A 17507-nucleotide genomic window follows, 5' to 3' on the forward strand; every position below is an offset into this window, starting at 1 on the left:
GCCTGCAGTGTTAGCAGGTGTGCAGCTCCAGTGCTTCTTGCTCCTTCCGGGGAGGGGACGTCACCTTTGGGGTGGAGGGCGGGGAGGCACTGCAGGGCTTGGCCCTCTTGTGCAGTTGCACGCCATCTACAGCTCCTCCTCTCCGTGAGCCTGTGCTCCCACATCTACAAGGCGCCGCGCCGGTCCGTTGCGTTTGCTCCTCCTGCTGCCCTTCCTGCGTTCTCCCGCTCTCTGGTCTCCCTGCCGCCTCCTCCTCCTGTCTCTGCTGTGTATGGCTTCTCTGCGACGCTCTCCTCTGTCTGGAGCTTCCCTGCTGTCCTGGCTCTGAGCTGGCCATTTCTTCCTGGATGGTCTCTTCTTCGAGCTTTTCTTTTCGCCAGGCAAGTGCTCTGGCTGTGTGATGCAGAAGTGTGTGATGAAAAGAACAGGATTTCTAGTCAGGAATGATGGAACAGTGGAAAGATTTTCAAACATCAGGACCAAAGCAACAAAGAAGTCTCAGGAGATCAAAAACAAGAGGAGAGACTCGAACTAGTCCGAGAGATCTCAGAGATTCCTGGATGGCGCGCCTCAGAGCGATTGCTGCATCCCGCGAGAGACAACAGCATCTCTCTTGCACAACAGACTTAAGCCTCACAGTACTGAGACTGCTTATCCTAGTAGCTGTTACAGTTGCTAGAGTGCTTGTGCAAGAGTGCCTCTCCTGTAGTGCTGTGCTCATCTCCTAAGCTCAAGCGTGCGTTGTTGATCCCTGAATCTGGTGAGGCTGCACTCTGTGGCGCTTTTTTGAGGAGGATGCCACAAACAAGTAAAAAAGAGGAGGTCATTTATGCAGTAAAAGAAACTCATTTAGTAAAAATCAAGTCAGCAGTAAAATGCTAAGTAAAAGTCAGTCTCAAAACACTACAAAGTAAAGGTCATGCTGCACTAAACAAAGCACAGCACCTCTTACACACGACAGCCACAGACAGAGCGCACCCACAGAGACAGCGGGCGTGTCAGCGTCACCTAGAGAGGAGCACTCCCTGCGCTGCCATGCTCAGAGGATGGATGCTCCAACCTGAGGATGGCATGCTCGGAAGACTCACTGGCTATGGGGCTTTTCCCAAGAGTCTCCAAGGAAACCTCTTCTGCTGCAATTCCTTTTGCTCTCTGAGCTTTTTCTTTCTTAGCTGTTTTTTTTATTTTTAATTGCTGTTGTTTTTATATGCTTTTTGTTTTTTTTGTGTTTTTGCTGTTTGTTGTTTTTCATGTTTTTTTTGTTTATATTTTTCTTCTATTTTTATTGAATCCCTTGTTTTTCTAAAAACTTATGTTTCTCCCTAGGGGATCTCTCCTGTGATGAAGGCGGGGACGCTGGGTAGGAAGTCTCAGGCGGGGTCCTCCTGGATGCCTCCAGGGCGATGGTGAAGAGGGGGCAGTGTCAGGGAGATCGGGAGGGGTCCGATGTCATGATGTCGGGGTCGATGTCAACAGGAGGACCCTCCCTGGTGACCCAACTCACCTAACGCCGGCATCCCTGGGGGGCACCTGGCCCGCCACCTTGGCCATTCGTCAGTGCAGACCCACCTAGAATGGCATACAGTGCCTGCGCGCCCACCTGCTTCCTGGCAGCCGCCACCCCTTTGTCTTGTCTTTTGTGGCTTTGGCTTTGCTGCCGCCCGCTCTTCCCTTTGTCTTTGCGCAGGCTTTAGCAGCACTCAGACTCCGCACCGCTTTTTCCCGCCCTATCCTTTGTCTTCACTCCGAGACGCGACCTCACACAGCAGGCAGATCCTGGACTTTCAGCACAGCCGGAGCTCTGCACCTCTATCTGTGCTGGCCGACTGCGCCTGGTCTGCCACCAGAGCATCGCTCTGCTGATTCTGCCATTCTCTCTGCTCGCCAAGAATTTCAGTCATTTCCTGTCGCTCCGCGACAGGATGCGTCATCCAAGTTTGAGCGAAGATCTCAAGGTGGGAATTAGATCAGAATTGAAATCTGACTGCTGTCGCTCATCAGTGCTGTGCTTGCCAGAGAATCCACAGCAAGTGATGCACCTACGAAGAGCTCCCAAGCCCACTTGTTCGATTAGCATCCACACCAGCCAGGTTAAAGTACCCCCTGTGCACAATCAGAATTCAATCCACGAATTCTTTAGGAGACACCAATTGGCTACCCCGTGTGGCCAATTCGTGAACAATTAAATTCCTACTGTTTTAAAGGCCTCAGGATAGGTTGTAGATCTTTGATGATGCGCTGGAGAGGTTTTAGTTGGGGGCTGAAGCTAACAGCTCGTGGTGTTCTGTTATTTTCTATGTTGGGCCTGTCTTGTAGTAGGTGACTTCTGGGTACTCTTCTGGCTCTGTCAATCTGTTTTTTCACTTCAGCAGGTGAGTATTGTAGTTTTAAGAATGCTTGATAGAGATCTTGTAGGTGTTTGTCTCTGTCTGAGGGATTGGAGCAAATGCGGTTGTATCTTAGAGCTTGGCTGAAGACAGTGGATTGTGTGGTGTGTCCTGGATGGAAGGTGGAGGCATGTAGATAAGTATAGCTGTCAATCGGTTTCTGGTATAGGGTGATGTTTATATGACCATTGCTTATTAGCAGAGCCGTGTCAATGAAATGGACCGCTTGTGTGGATTGGTCCAGGCTGAGGTTGATGGTGGGATGGAAATTGTTGAAATCATGGTGGAATTCCTCAAGGGCTTCTTTTCCATGGGTCCAGATGATGAAAATGTCATCAACGTAGAGTAGGGGCATTAGGGGACGAGAGCTAAGGAAGCGTTGTTCTAAGTCAGCCATAAAAATGTTGGCATACTATGGGGCCATGCGGGTACCCATAGCAGTGCCGCTGACTTGAAGGTATATATTGTCCCTAAATGTGAAATAGTTGTGGGTGAGGACAAAGTCGCAAAGTTCAGTCACCAGGTTTGGCATGTAACTAGTTCACAAAACTGGGGGGAGTGGTGTTGGAGAAATTCAGTGGGGTGTAGGGAAATCGCTTATTGTGGGATGGCTTCTGAAAGGCAGCAAAAGTTGATGTAAGAATGCAGTGTCTACATCAACTCTGCATTGAGCTGACTACATTGAACTAAGCGCTATGCCTCTCATGGAGGTAGAATTATTAAGTCAGTATAGTGGGTGAGTTACATCAGTGGCAGCTACATTTTAGTGTGGATGCCGACAGAATTAGGTAAATGAAAGCTGCCTTAAGTGAACCAAACTCTATAGTGTTGACCAGGCCTCAATAAGTTTCTCAGACTTGAAGAAGGGCTCTGTGTAACATCAAAAACTTGTCTATCTCGCCAGTAGAAGTGGGTCCAGTAAAAGATATTACCACACCCACCTTGTCTCTCTGCTTCCATGAACATAAGTTTCAAATCAAGCTTAGGATATTTTATTTTTAAAATATATTTTCTGAAAAGAAACAGTTGGAAACTGTTTCCATTTAAGTCAATGGGAAATTTGGTTTCAAGGGGAGCAGAATGTGGCCTAATTATTGATTTATTCAAGGAAATAAGACTGTCTATCTCCTTCACTTCCAGTTCCCAGTAGCCAAGACAAGATTACAATTCAACTTTGGGATACCACTAGAATACAGAAGACTCCTGCATTCATGGAGTTGCTTCCCATGCTGCTGACCTTTGACTTCAGTTTCTTTTAATCTACATTATCTAGCCATGATTAACCTGACTTTTCCCTACCTTTTCCAAGAAAAATTCTGAAATCTGAAAAACAAACAAATAAACAAACAAAACCTCCAGTTTTTGAAATGGAATCTTTCCCTCCAATTATACATTATTTCCCTTTGTATCAGTGCCAAAATGGGGAAAGTAGAAAAGAGAGGCATGAGAGTTAAAAATGATAAAAATGGGGTGGAGGGATGGAAAGAAAAAACCATTGAACATGAAAAGTTTTCCAAATTTTTCACTTTTCAACCAGAAAAATAATTCACAAAACTCAAAGAGCTCGGTATTCAAGATTGTCTTATCTTATTATGACACAGAGGTGATGATTTGGTGATGGAGGAAGCCTGACGAAGCTTCTGATTTTCTTTTCTTTTTCTGTTTGTTTGTTGTTACCCCATCTTCCTCCCAAATCTAGTAATGATGAATGGCAACAGTCACAAAAGGATGCTTTTCATGTTGGTCATTTTGTTTTGTTTTTTCTACAATTCCTCCCTCTTGCAAAACAAAAGGTCTGTGAAAATGGATTTGTTTCTTTCACAAAATATTTTTGATTTTTGAAATTTTTATGAAAGAAACAAATCCATGGTGCTTCCATGGTGCCAAATGCAATGGTGCTTCAGAATAACACTTAAGACCCGTCTATACTAAAGGGATCATAGCAGCAGAGCTATGGCTCCATATCTAGTCTGTCATAACCCTGTAGTGTAGTGTAGATGCATCCTACAATGATAGAAAGGTTTTTCTAATGCTGTAGGAACACCACCTCCCTAAGCAATGGAAGCTAGGTTGATGGAAGCATTCTTCCACTGACCTAGCTGGGTGTACACCAGGGTTAGGTTGTCATAGCTATGGTACTCTGGAGTGTGAATTTTTCACATCCCTGAGTGCTGTAACTATATCAACCTAAATTTTAAGTGTAGCCCACACCTTACCTAGAAAATTTTGGACAGAATGGGGGATAACTGGCTTGGCAGCAGCACTGGTAAGCAAGATCTGGGAGTTATGATGGATCACAACCCCAACATGAGTCAACAATTCAATGCTGTTGCAAAAAAAAAAGCAAATGCAAGTTTAGCTTGCATTAACAGAGGCATAGCATGCAAGTCATGCTTTCCCCGGGACTGGTTAGGCCTCAGTTGGAGTACTGTGTCCAGTTTTGGTCACCGCTGTATAGAAAAGATATAGAGAAACTGGAAAGGACCAAGAGGTGAGTGACAAAGATAATCAAAGGGATGGAATACAAGTCATATGAGCAAAGGCTGAAGGAACTGGATATGCTTAGTTTGCAAAAGAGGAGATTAAGGGGAATATGATAGCAGACTTCAAATACTTGAAAGGCTTTCACAAAAAAGATGGAGAAATGTTGTTCTCTCTTGACACAAAGGGCAGGACAAGAGCTAATGGGTTCAAACTGCAGCACTGCAGATTTAGATTAAAGCTCAGGAAAAACTCCCTTACTGTAAGAATGGTAGGGAAATGGAACAGACTGCCTAGGGAAGTCATGGAAGCTCCTTTACTGGAGGTTTTCAAGAAGAGGCTGGACAGCCATCTGTCTCGGATGGCTTAGATACAAGAAATACCACATCTTGGCAGGGGATTAGACTAGATGACTCTTGCGATCCTTTCTAACCCTATGGTTCTATGATTCTAGCTCTAGTGATGTTTGCAGTTTTGTTCAGGTGAAAGTTAACAGTTCCCTTTGGATGAAGTAAAACAATTCCAAAATAGATGCATCTTGATGCCAAATTCAGGCCTAGATTGGGCCTTGGATTCCTCTGAAGGACTGAGGAGAAGAAATCCCTTTTTAGCACCCAGTATTGGCATCAGTCAGGGCACGACAGACTGGCCTAAGTGCAAACTGACCCTCATGTCCCCCACAATATCGACTGTCCTTGTAATGGAGAAGTTTTCATGTACACCAGGGAAGTGGCAATGAGAGGCCAGGTAGGTAGATTTTTGTTCTCCCTTTGTTGTGTGCGCAGAGGACTCCGCAGCCAACAAAACAGAATCTTTAGCCAAGTTCTTTGAATAAGTAACATGTAATGTAGTATTGATCCTGAATGGGAATATGTAATGTACATTAGTATGTTAACATTTTATTGTAACGTTGCCTTAATAAAAAGTTTTAAAAATAAATAAATAAATCAAGTACCTACCAGGGTCTCCAGCCTGCACTGAAGCCTGTGCCACCCCATCCACACCACTGGTTTTAGCTGTGCTAGTGCGGATGTCTCAATCCATGCTGCAGTCACACCTCAGACTGCAATGTAGATGTACCCTCACTGGAGTGAGGCTAGCTCCTGTGTGGGTATGTGTACACAGCATTTCAAGGCTGGCTAGGCTCGCCTGAGTGGAGTAACCTGAGTGCACTAACTCAAGCTAACCCTTGCAATGAAGACAAGCCCTTTCCCATATTCATTGTCACAACATTCTGTGAGGTAGAGAAATGCTATTAACCCCATTTTACAGATGGGTAGCTAGGACACTGAGAGACTAAAGGAAAAAATTTCAAAAGTGCCTAAAAGTCAGAATGTTACAGGTATTTAGGTGCCTAAAAATGCACATAGACACCTACTGAGATTTTCAAAAGCACCTAAGCAGGTCTGGTGACTAACTCCCATTGACGTAAGGTCAGCTTAGTCATTTGTAAATAAATTATGATGTCTGGGGCTTTGAAAGGGGATTAAATGGGATAGGCACCCAAATGTCTTTGAATGTGAATTGAGCACCTCCCATAGACTATTTTGAAAATTCCAGATGCAATATGCTGGCCATTTCCAAAATCTGCTCTCTTCCCATTTCATGAGTGTCATTTGCTGGTTTATGATTACTTTATAGGAGACTTGTTGATCCTCAATATTTTTTTAAATGCTTCATTTATTTATTTATTTATTTATTTTTGCAATTTTGGATGAGACTATGTTTTAAAATCTCTGTACCGGTCAGTGTATTAGGATAATGTGAAAAAGTGGTCAAAACTGGCAATTTCCATACCATGGGAAAGTCTGACTCATTTGTTTTCATTTTAAATCAGAACAATTCCCCCCCTAAGTATCAAAATGCAAAATGTTCAAAACATTTGGTTTGGGTCAATCAAAATGAAGTTGTATTGAATCAAAACAGCTACAAGCATGGTTGAGAACTTCTTTTGTTCAAAATATCACAAGGTGCAATCATCACTCAGATTCACGATCAGTTACTGTTCAATAAATACTAGGAATTATAATATATAGGTAGAATTTTCAAAGGAACTCTTACCCTGGATTTGATGGGTGTGTGTACCCCAGAATGCAATCAAGCTAATTGCAACCATATTATGTGCATTCAGCACCATGTATTAATAAAATAGAACATCACATAACATAGGGTTAATTGGAAACAGGCTTTTACAGGCAAAGTCAAAACTAGATGGCACTTTCTGCTAGCCAGAATGGGAAGAGGGGAGAGAAAAAGTTAATAATTGAGACTGAAAGAAAATAAGTGAATGGAAACCTTAAATTTGGGCACCTTTGCTATAGAAGTATTATTATGAGTAAGATTTTTAGGAATGTTTGCTGATAAGTAGTTTATTGAAAGTTAGGGAAAGTGATGATTTAGCAGGGGTCACTATAAACTATTTCTTTTGTAGAAGTTAATTATAGTTAGTTATGGTGTACTTTGGAGCAGTGTTCTGAAGCCATCTTAAGAGGTGTTTTTCCTGATACCTTTTCTTCCTGGTGGGTGAACAACTGGCCATTGTGAACCTGCTGTTAATTACTCAATTCCATTCCAGATTTTAGATAAATATTTGGTATGTCCTAACCCTATTGTTTATGTCTCTGTGTGCTTAAATCTAATGAACTGCAGTATTAGATACAACATGCTTACGTGCATTAATTTTTCATTGGATGGAACTGTCGTATTCCCATTGATTTATTCCTGACTCTGCCTGGAGAGAAACAGTTAAGTTACCACTGCTATGGGTTCTGAAAATCCCAGGTAACAGAATCTAAGGATGTTATCTACCCAATTCCCATTGAATTTAACCTAGTTCTATGCCTGAAAAAAGCCTCTTGCCACTTGCTAGAAGCTATGTTAGACAGAGGAATGCTCCCCTCATGTTACAGGACAGGGAGATCCAGGCTGACATTCTTAGAACTAGCCACTGATTTTAAGTGCTTCAGGTTTTGGGCATCCAATTTGGAACACCTGGGGCTAGATTTGCTGTGCGCATTAGGCACCTAGACAATCCCCGGGATTCCCAAAGCTCAGTGTCCCTGTGCAATGAATGGAGAGAGACAGACACCGAGGAATGGAATTCCCAAAAGCCAGAGTGCTGCAGGTCCACTCGCCTACGATAGCCAATGGGAGACGCCAAGGAGCCAGGGGATGTGTTTCTAAGCCCCAGCCGCTCACAGAGTTCTGCACTTAAGTTGGGGCTGCAAGGAGCAGTTTCCTGTAGAGTTAGGTGAGCTCTGAGTACGCTTACCAAACCAGGCCTCGCAGGTGAGCTAAGCGGAGGAACGCATGCTTTTCCCTGGTTCACGCATTGTTCTGGGGCTTAGGTGTCTGGACACCAAGAGTGAGGCGGCAGCGTGCATGCTCAGAGGAAGAAGCTCAGCTGCCTAGGGAGCTGTTACTGTAAAAACTTAGGTGTCCAATGAGTTTAGGTGCCTACAGGCTTTGGGGGCATCGTAGTGGGGGGGGGTGTGCATCCAAGTGGGGCCTGATACTGAGATTTAGGTACCTAAAATGGCACTTAGGTGTTTAAATCCTTTTGTGATGTAGCTCTTTGAGCCTGATTTCCTAACTCCAGTCAATAGGAGCTGAGGGGTCGTACTCCCACTGAGCATCAACTACCAGTGGTCTTACATTGGGTGTCCAAAAATGGGAGTGCCCAGAATCAGTGTCCACTATTGAAAATGTTTGTCATTGGTTATATATGTGTATATTGAGAGATTCTCCCAGATTAACCAGTGAATTAATGGTTTTATTATCTTTGCAGCTGGAAAACAACAGGGGGGCATGGCTAATGAGAACCACTCAGTAGTAGCTCAGTTCCTCTTCATGTCTTTGAATTCTTGGAGGTGCAAGTCTCCCTTTTCTTCTCGGTGCTGGTGTTGTACCTCGTCACCCTGGTGTTCAATGTCATCATTATAATAATCACAGTAGTGGACCCTGCCCTTTGCTCCCCCATGTATTTCTTCCTCCAGAAGAAATTTCTTCCTCCAGAATTTGTCCTTTCTGGAAATTGGCTACACCTCATCCACCATCCCCAAAATGCTGGTGAACTTCCTCTCTGAGGACACAAGTATTTCCTTCCTGGGCTGTACCACTCAGATGTATTTCTTCTCTTTCTTAGGGATCACAGAGTGCTACCTGCTGGCTGCCATGGCGTATGACCATTATGTGGCCATATGTCACCGTCTGCGCTACACGGCCATGATGAACAGAGATGTGTGTCTCCAGGTCTCAGCTGTGTGCTGTCTCATTGGGGTGCTGCTGGCATTATGGCAGACAACTTTCATATTCACTCTGCCCTACTGTGGACCTAATAGTATCAACCACTTCTTCTGCAACCTGCCCCTACTGCTGAAGCTGGCCTGCGCGGACACCTATGATAACAACGTACCTATTTACACCATCGCTGTCTCCTTCATCATGGTCCCTTTCCTGTTCATACTGGTGTCCTACAGCCATATCCTGCACACAATCCTGAGTATTTCATCAGCCGCGGGCAGGAGCAAAGCCTTCTCCACATGCTCCTCCCACCTTATCGTGGTCACTTTGTTCTATGGAACTGCCATTGTGGCACATCTGAGGCCCAAATCTAGCTACTCACTTGACAAGAACAAACTGCTGTCCTTGTTCTATATGGTGGTGTGCCCAATGTTGAACCCTTTGATCTACAGCCTGAGGAATAAGCACGTGAAGGGAACCCTGGGAAGGGTGATGGACAGAAAAAATATTTCTTTGAAACTTGTAAAAAAAAATGGAAAAAAAAACATATTATTGTGATAGATTTGGAGTTGCCTGTAGTAATTCATGAAAACACTGTAGGATCTGTTTGAATATTGTAAAGATGTTTTTGTATTCATATGTTGGGCTAATTCAATAGTTGGGTGGTCAGAAAACTACAAGGAAGATGGAGGACAGCCCAGTTAAGAACTCTTCAGCAAACACCAAGGCAATTAACTGAGATATCCTTCCCCAGCCCGTGGTGGGCCTGCCAGACCAGTTTTCCCAAGACTGAATCCCTCCCCCTATGAAGGGAGGGAGATCAAAGGCTGAAGGAGATTAAAGAGAGACACTCCCTGAATAGAGGAAAAGCTACTTTGGTGAGAGGGTTTGGGTAGAGAAACTATTCCCCCCCCACAAACACACACACACAGACCAGTGGTTGGGAGTTCCTGAAGGAAGCTTAGCCTACCTAAGAGTTTTACCAAAGGTAGGCAGGTCTTTAGGTAAGATAAACATGTGTGTAGGCCTTTTCTCTAGTGTTCTGTACTCCTACTGTTCAGGTTGAAAAAGACTTTGTTTTAAGGCAGCTGTTTTGGGACACTGTTCACCACTGGTCACAGCTCCCTGAGGGGACACGTGCTGGTACCGAGTTCAGTTGGACCTGCTGAGTAGTCCTGGTTGATGCGTAGGGTGTTGCAGCCTAGGGACCCTGGTCTGGAAAGGGGAGAATCACAGGAGTCCACCCCAGAAAGATGACGGCTCAACACCTGACACCTGGAGATGCTGCACTCAAAGCACTGTGACAGTTATTTTATTTTTTCTTCTATCTTCTGACCTTTTTTACTTTTCTCTCTCTTCTTTTTTTCTTTTTTTTAATTGAATTTCTCTCTTTCCCCGCCTCTTTCTACCTTTCTACCTTTTCCATTATTTTCCCTCTTTTCCTTTTTTCTCCTCTTCTTTTCTTCTCCTTTTCGCTCCTCTTTCATCCCCCCATCCCCTTTTCTCTTTTCTCTTTAAAGGGACAGGACTGGCTCCAGGCACTAGCCCAGTAAGCAGCTGCTTGGGACAGCCAGCGGTGAGGGGTGGCACGTCCGGGTCTTTGGCGGCGGGTCCCTTGGTCCCTCTTGGAGTGAAGGACCAGCTGCCGAATTGCTGCCAAAGACTGAAGCAACGGTGGTAGAGCTGCAGATCGCGATCATGGCTTTTTTTTTTTTTAGGTTGCTGCTTGGGGTGGTAAAAGCCCTGGAGCCAGCCCTGTTAAGGGAAAGTTGTTGAATGAATCTGACAAACTCTTTTTTGGTGCATTTTTTCATTCACACTGCTTAGAAACAAGTTGAAGCACACTATAGAACTTTTAATGCACCCCACAAGGTTCTACATGGATATGCAGAAGACTAGTACAGGACAAATTAATACTCCAACTTGTTGTGAACCAAATGTGCCTCTAGAAAGTTGCCTTGAGGGGTTTCAACAGGAAATGGAACCATTTCTTCTGTTCAAGTTTTTTATGTTTCTGAAAAAATAACCCCAACATGTTCTGCTGAAAAAAATTATGGAAAAAATTTCAAATTTTTGCATGGGGGTCAGGGGTATTTTGAAGCAGTTCTAGATCTGAGCCAAACCAGTGCAATGGTAATTTTGAGCACTACCTCCAGATACTGAGGGTGGCTGAATAGAAAGTTTAATTTTCTCCCAACATAGAGGTAAAGGACCATTTTGGGGAGGGCTAGCTCAGTGGTTTAAGCAGTGGTCTGCTAAACCCAAGGTTGTGAGTTTAATCCTTGAGGGGACCATTTAGGGATCTGGAGCAAAAAAAATAGTTGGGGATTGGTCCTGATTTTAGCAGCGGGTTGGACTAGATGACCTTCCAACCCTAGTCTTCTATGATTGTGAAATTCAGATCTCATGATAGTTTTTCCCTACGAGAAGAGCAGAGCATGTGCATTCATAGAATCATAGAATCTCAGGTTTGGAAGGGACCTCAGGAGGTTCTAGTCCAACCCCCTGCTCAAAGCAGGACCAAACCCAACTAAATCATCCCAGCCAGGGCTTTGTCAAGCCTGACCTTAAAAACCTCTAAGGAAGGAGATTCCACCACCTCTCTAGGTAACCCATTCCAGTGCTTCACCATCCTACTAGTGAAAAAGTTTTTCCTAATGTCCAACCTAAACCTCCCCCTCTTCAACTTGAGACCATTACTCCTTGTTCTGTCATCTTCTACCACTGAGAACAGTCTAGATCCATCCTCTTTGGAACCCCCTTTCAATCCATATGATAATTCTTGGGGATGAAAGAAAAAAAAAAAGAAATAAACCACCCATCATCATCAAATAAAAAAAAATCTAATTTAAGCATGTGATGTCAGTGGGACTAATTGAAGTCAGTGGGACTCATGATGATGTAAAGGCTCAGCACCTATTTGAGTGTCTTCCTGAATCAGGATCATAAAATCTACAGGGTGTGTGTGGTGTGTGTTACCTGTTTGAAATGACCTTGACTTGACCTACTGCTCTGCTCTCCACACAGAGAGTTTTCAATAACATATACAACATGAAGAAACCACAACATGTCCCATGCAGTGTTTGAACCTTATTTTTCAGACCCCCCAGCAGTGATTGGAGCATCTGGGGGGGGGCTGGTGGTGTGCAGTTGAGAAGGTTCCACTCACTGCTGAATTTGGCTAGTGTCACTGTACAGTTCCTAGAACTATGTTTGATGCTGCTTGGATGCAGCTAATGAGACTGAGTCCCCTGGTACCAAGCTGAGTTAGTTTCTAACATTGGTAACAGTGACCTTTGGGAAATGGATGAGCAACAATGTAACCAATGCTCTCTGCTCTGCCACTCCGTCAGCGGTGACTGGCTACCAGGACATAGGGAAGAGGGGAGAGACTGATGGAAAGTTCTTCTAAAGACATGCATGTGTTTTCCAAAAGAGGTCAAAGCAGGGAGGAGGCCAGAGAGAGGAATGTGTCTTACTGGAATTGTGGACTAATAGACATTGCTCGCATTGTGTCTTTGCTCCTGAAGGAGGTAGAACTCTCTTATTCATTTTACCAGGCCTTTTTCCCTGTTAGCTCTACCAAAAATAATATTCTTTATAGTTTGGGCTGTGTCAAAAGAAGAGGCTGAGAGACCATACCTGGCATATGTAACTTTAATATTCTTATCCTTAGTCATTCTAAGGTTCCATGAAGCAGTTCAATACCTGGTCTGACGTGTTTGACTGAGCTACAAGAAGTTATCTTTCATGACCTGAGTCTACAAAACATGAGTAACTTAATTCATGCAAGTAATCCTGTTGTCATCATGTGAATGAGATTACACATGTTTATAAACTTTACATCATCTCATGCAGCTGTTATATGCAACTCAAGATTGATAGATAAGTATAGGCAAAAGTATAGGCTAGGCACGACTTTTTCTGTGAAAGTTTCTTTCATTGGAAAATTCTGATGGGTTGAAACTCAAATGTTCACAAAAATGTGATGCCTAAACTTTTCTCAGGAAATTTTGAAAATCACAGCCTGAAACCAAATTTTTATACCTTACTTTTTTCATGTCTCATCACGATAGATAGATAGATAGATAGATAGATAGATAGATAGATAGATAGATAGATAGATAGATAGATAGATAGATAGATAGATAGTATGGGGATATACTTTGGGATCGTGTGTTTGAATATGTGAGTTTCTCCACAGGTGTTAGTTGGTGAGTCCAGGGTGTATTTCACAGTAATTGCTGTGTGTACGTGTTGTAATTTTTATGTGCTTGTGAAAGTCCCTGGGTATATTTATAACAAATGTGTGTTAGAAAAAATGAGAATACATTTGCAGTGTGTGTGTGGGGGGGGTGTATTTGTGAGTCTGGCTGTGATTGTGTTACAGGGCCTGCAACAGTATCTTTGCACCTGTCTATGCATTTTTAGGAAGCCTGTGCAATGTATATGTATTGGTGTGAGTGTGTAGTGTCTCTGACCCTGTGTACATACATGCTTTTCAATATGTTCATAAATTGCACGTTTGCTTTGTTTGTGTGTTAAAGGTAACATATTTTTTCTTAGGTCTTCCTATCAGTCAGTGTGCCCCTAAGTCTTCCTATGTACAGTTGCGTGTGCACACAGATGTGTATTTGGTGCATTTGTGCATGAGGTTTCAAAAATAGCCAAAACAAACAATAGCCCTGTTTTAGAGATAGAGAAATGAGACAGCCAGAAATTGAACATGTAAAATGAGATTTAATTTGATATATTAGCCACAGGGCAACCTCGTTTTTAGTAAAGCCAGCTTAGATTTACACCAAAATAACTGGGAGCAGACTCTGTCTCATTAAGTTATCTAGGGAGGTGGTGGAATCTCCTTCCTTAGAGGTTTTTAAGGTCAGGCTTGACAAAGCCCTGGCTGGGATGATTTAGTTGGGGATTGGTCCTGCTTTGAGTTGATCCTGCTCCTGAGGTCCCGTCCAACCCTGTGATTCTATGATTCTAAGTTTCAGTGGACAGTGTTTTGCCTTTTACAGTAGAACCTCATATTTACGAACACCTCAGGAACAACAGAGGTTGTTCATAACTCAGAAATGTTCATAACTGAACAAAATGTTATGGTTGTTCTTTCAAAAGTTTATACCTGAACATTGCATACTTCTGGTTCCCAATGAGGTGTGTGGCTGACCGGTCTGTTCATAACTCTGGTGTTGGTAACTCTGAGGTTCTACTGTACTCATAAAACAGAAAAAAAACGTGTTTATTGATATTTCAGAAGTCAACTGGACTATTTTGTGGAATAATATTAGTCATCTGTATTAGTGTTGGCAGAAAAGTGGTGAAATTGGACAGGGAAAACAGGATTTATAAAAAAAAATGTTTTCTTATACTTGTATTCTTTTTTTAAAAAACATCCTGGAAAAAATGTAAAAAATTTTTGAGATTTTTTTCAAATTTTTCTTTATGGTTCAAAATTTCAAACTTTGAAACACACCAACAATTCTATCAGCTGATGAAAACAGAGCAAAACACATTTATAAAATTTCTGAGAAATAATGTTTTTCCATTTTTTTGAAGATCTAGTATTTTCCTTCATTGAGTTTTCCCCCTACAGAACTTTGTGCATTTCTTTTGTGGCCTTCCTCATATCCTTTCTCTTTTTGATTCCCAATTTCACTGTCACACTTAACATTTTAATTTTTATTTTCAGTTTCAATCAATAAAGTATGTTCTACCTGAAATTCTTCAAGCACCAGAATCTGCGACCATCCTTCTCACAGAGTAGAACCTTAATGTCTGAGTAGAGATATCAGGTCAGAAGAACTACTGGAGTTAGGTGTTACTCTTTGTAAGGGTGAGTGGGCAGAATCCTGGTTGGGAATTTCAAAAGATACTAAGTGAGTTAGGCATCCATTACGTGTTGCTAACCGAACTCATGTAGGCCTTTATGAAAATCCAGAATATATGTTTAGGGCTTGATTCCAGAAGCATTTATCCCCAGAGTATAGCGCTCACTACCATGAACGGTTCAAATCAGTCATAGATTCAGAGGCCACAAGGAGCCATTGTGACCATCTAATCTGAGCTCCTGTACAATACAGACCTAGAGTTCTCCTAAAGCAATTCCCAGATTAGATCTTTTAGAAAAAATCTTGTCTTAATTTTAAAATTGTCAATGATGAAGAATTCTCTATGACCCTTGGTAGGGGATCCAATGTTTAATTACTCTCATTTAAAAAAAAATTAGGCCTTATTTCTAGTCTGCTTCAACTTCTAGCTATTGGATCTTGATAGACCTTTCTTTGTTAGATGGACAAAGTAGTTGAATTTACTACTCATGAGTGTAGACTAAGCATGGCCAACATTACCTCTACTTAGGATCCTCTTCCTGTTACAGGGATTTGGGTGCAGTTGACATTGGGGTTTTCCTCGTAAACAGGAAACTGATAAAGATAAGTAGGGGACAAATGAAAAGGATAAGTACTTTTGAAGAGAGAAACCTGGACTCTGTGGAGCAATAAATGTGCTGAAGTGAAAGAAAAAGAGGAAAAAAATGAGACAAAATGGGCAAAACTCACTTTCACATTTTACTGATTTCCCTTTTTCACCCCAATATCAAAAAGGGGAAGAGATTTTTAGAGGTATGAAATGTGAGTGCAATTAACACTTCTCACTTTTTAAATCCTTTTCAGACTTTTCTATTTGGACAAAAAGTTTTAAACAACAATAAGGTGTTTTTACTCCCAAATTTTCCTTTATTTTCCCCTCACTTTTTTCAACTTTTTTTTATCAAAATCATATTTTTCAGGGGGTGGGGAGTTGTTGAAAAAATGTGAACCAGCTCTAGGTAAAACCCCATCTTCCTGCTCTGAAAAAAACAGGATCCAGGTCATTGGACTTCAGAGAGAATCTGTGTTAGATGGTATCAGTATTAGGACTTTGACAAAAAGTTATGCAGTTCTGATTATATTTCTGTACGTCTTTTAGCCAGAATATGTGACTAACTCAGTCATAATGGCATGGGTGTCTATGCAGGTTTCTATCTATAACATCTGAGATGTGTGATTTCACATCTGTGAGAAAGTTATAGGCCAACAATCTCCTCAGGAGACATACCCTTGTCTACTGCCTTTGTTGTCTCTGCAGAGTCAATATAGCCATCCAATGCTAAGTGGAAATTACACCACGACATCTGGATTCATCCTCTTGGGATACTCCAACCTCACAAACCTGCAGGGTTTGCTCTTCATGGTCATCTACCTGGTGATTCTGATCGGGAATGGTGTCATTGTCTTTGTCACGATGCTGGACTCCGCCCTGCACACCCCCATGTATTTCTTCCTCAGGAACTTATCCTTTGTGGAGATCTGCTACGCCTCAATCACCCTGCCCAAGATGGTGGCCAATTGCCTGGCAGAGGATGGAAAAATCTCATTCATCGGCTGTGCTGCCCAGATGTATTTCTTACTTTTATTAGGTGGGATAGAGTGTTTTCTACTGGCGGCCATGGCCTTTGACCGCTATGTTGCCATATGTAACCCCCTGCATTACACACTTATTGTGAACAACAAGGTCTGTGCCAGTATGGTAGCCGGGTCCTGGCTTGTCAACATCCTGGTACATTTTGGGCAGATGTATTTGGTATTTTCTTTGCCTTTCTGTGAGTCTCATGAAATTAACCATTTTTTCTGTGACGTCCCCCCTCTGCTGGAGCTGTCCTGTGTGGACACCTTCAGGAATAAAATAGCTGTGTTTATTGCAGTTCTGCTATTCGTAATCACCCCTTTTTTCTTCATTGTTATTTCTTATGTTAAAATCGTAAACACAATTATGAAGATGCCTTCAGCCCAGAGCAGATGCAAAGCCTTCTCCACCTGTTCCTCACACCTCACTGTAGTAACTCTATTCTATGGCTCTGCTATGATTGCATACTTAAAACCCAAGTCAAGTGGTTCAATGGACACTGATAAACTGCTTTCTCTGTTTTATACCATTATGACACCGATGTTTAACCCCTTCATATATAGTCTGAGGAACAAGGAAGTGAAAATTGCCCTAAGGAAAATATTAGGTGGAAAATGATTCCATAAAATACACCACATATTCCTCAAATAACGTTCCAGATATCTCTTAATTATTCACAAGGCAATTCAGAACCCCTAAGATACATTTCTGGCTCCTCAAGAGAGATTCTAGATTTCTGAAGATCTATTTGAGACTCCTTGGAGAATCTACCAGACATGTTATTGATTACACTGGTCTACAATTTTTGAGAAGTTGAGATAAAATGTGCTATTTATTATGTATTTTGATGTGCTGAATTCAAATATGACAATTAAAACAACTGTTTGGCTACTGTTTTTAAGTTATTTAAATTTTTACATTTTTTGTCTATGTATATTGTGTAGATAG

General features: G+C 42.3%; 1 protein-coding gene and 1 pseudogene across 1 annotated transcript; both read left to right on the plus strand.

The window, feature by feature from the left end:
• Positions 1-8675: 8675 nt before the first annotated feature.
• Positions 8676-9608, plus strand: LOC120381290 (annotated as a pseudogene).
• Positions 9609-16259: 6651 nt separating this feature from the next.
• Positions 16260-17177, plus strand: LOC120380646 (olfactory receptor 10AG1-like). Its single transcript, XM_039498562.1, has one exon. The coding sequence runs from the start codon at positions 16260-16262 to the stop codon at positions 17175-17177; it is 918 nt and encodes a 305-aa protein (XP_039354496.1).
• Positions 17178-17507: the final 330 nt, after the last annotated feature.

Source organism: Mauremys reevesii, linkage group 13 (genome assembly GCF_016161935.1).
Source record: "Mauremys reevesii isolate NIE-2019 linkage group 13, ASM1616193v1, whole genome shotgun sequence".
NCBI classification, from domain to species: Eukaryota; Metazoa; Chordata; order Testudines; family Geoemydidae; genus Mauremys; species Mauremys reevesii.

What these genes read in the sequence shown, in the direction of transcription:
- LOC120380646 (XM_039498562.1), top strand. Translation starts at nt 16,260, where the DNA reads ATGCTAAGTGGAAATTACACCACGACATCTGGATTCATCCTCTTGGGA.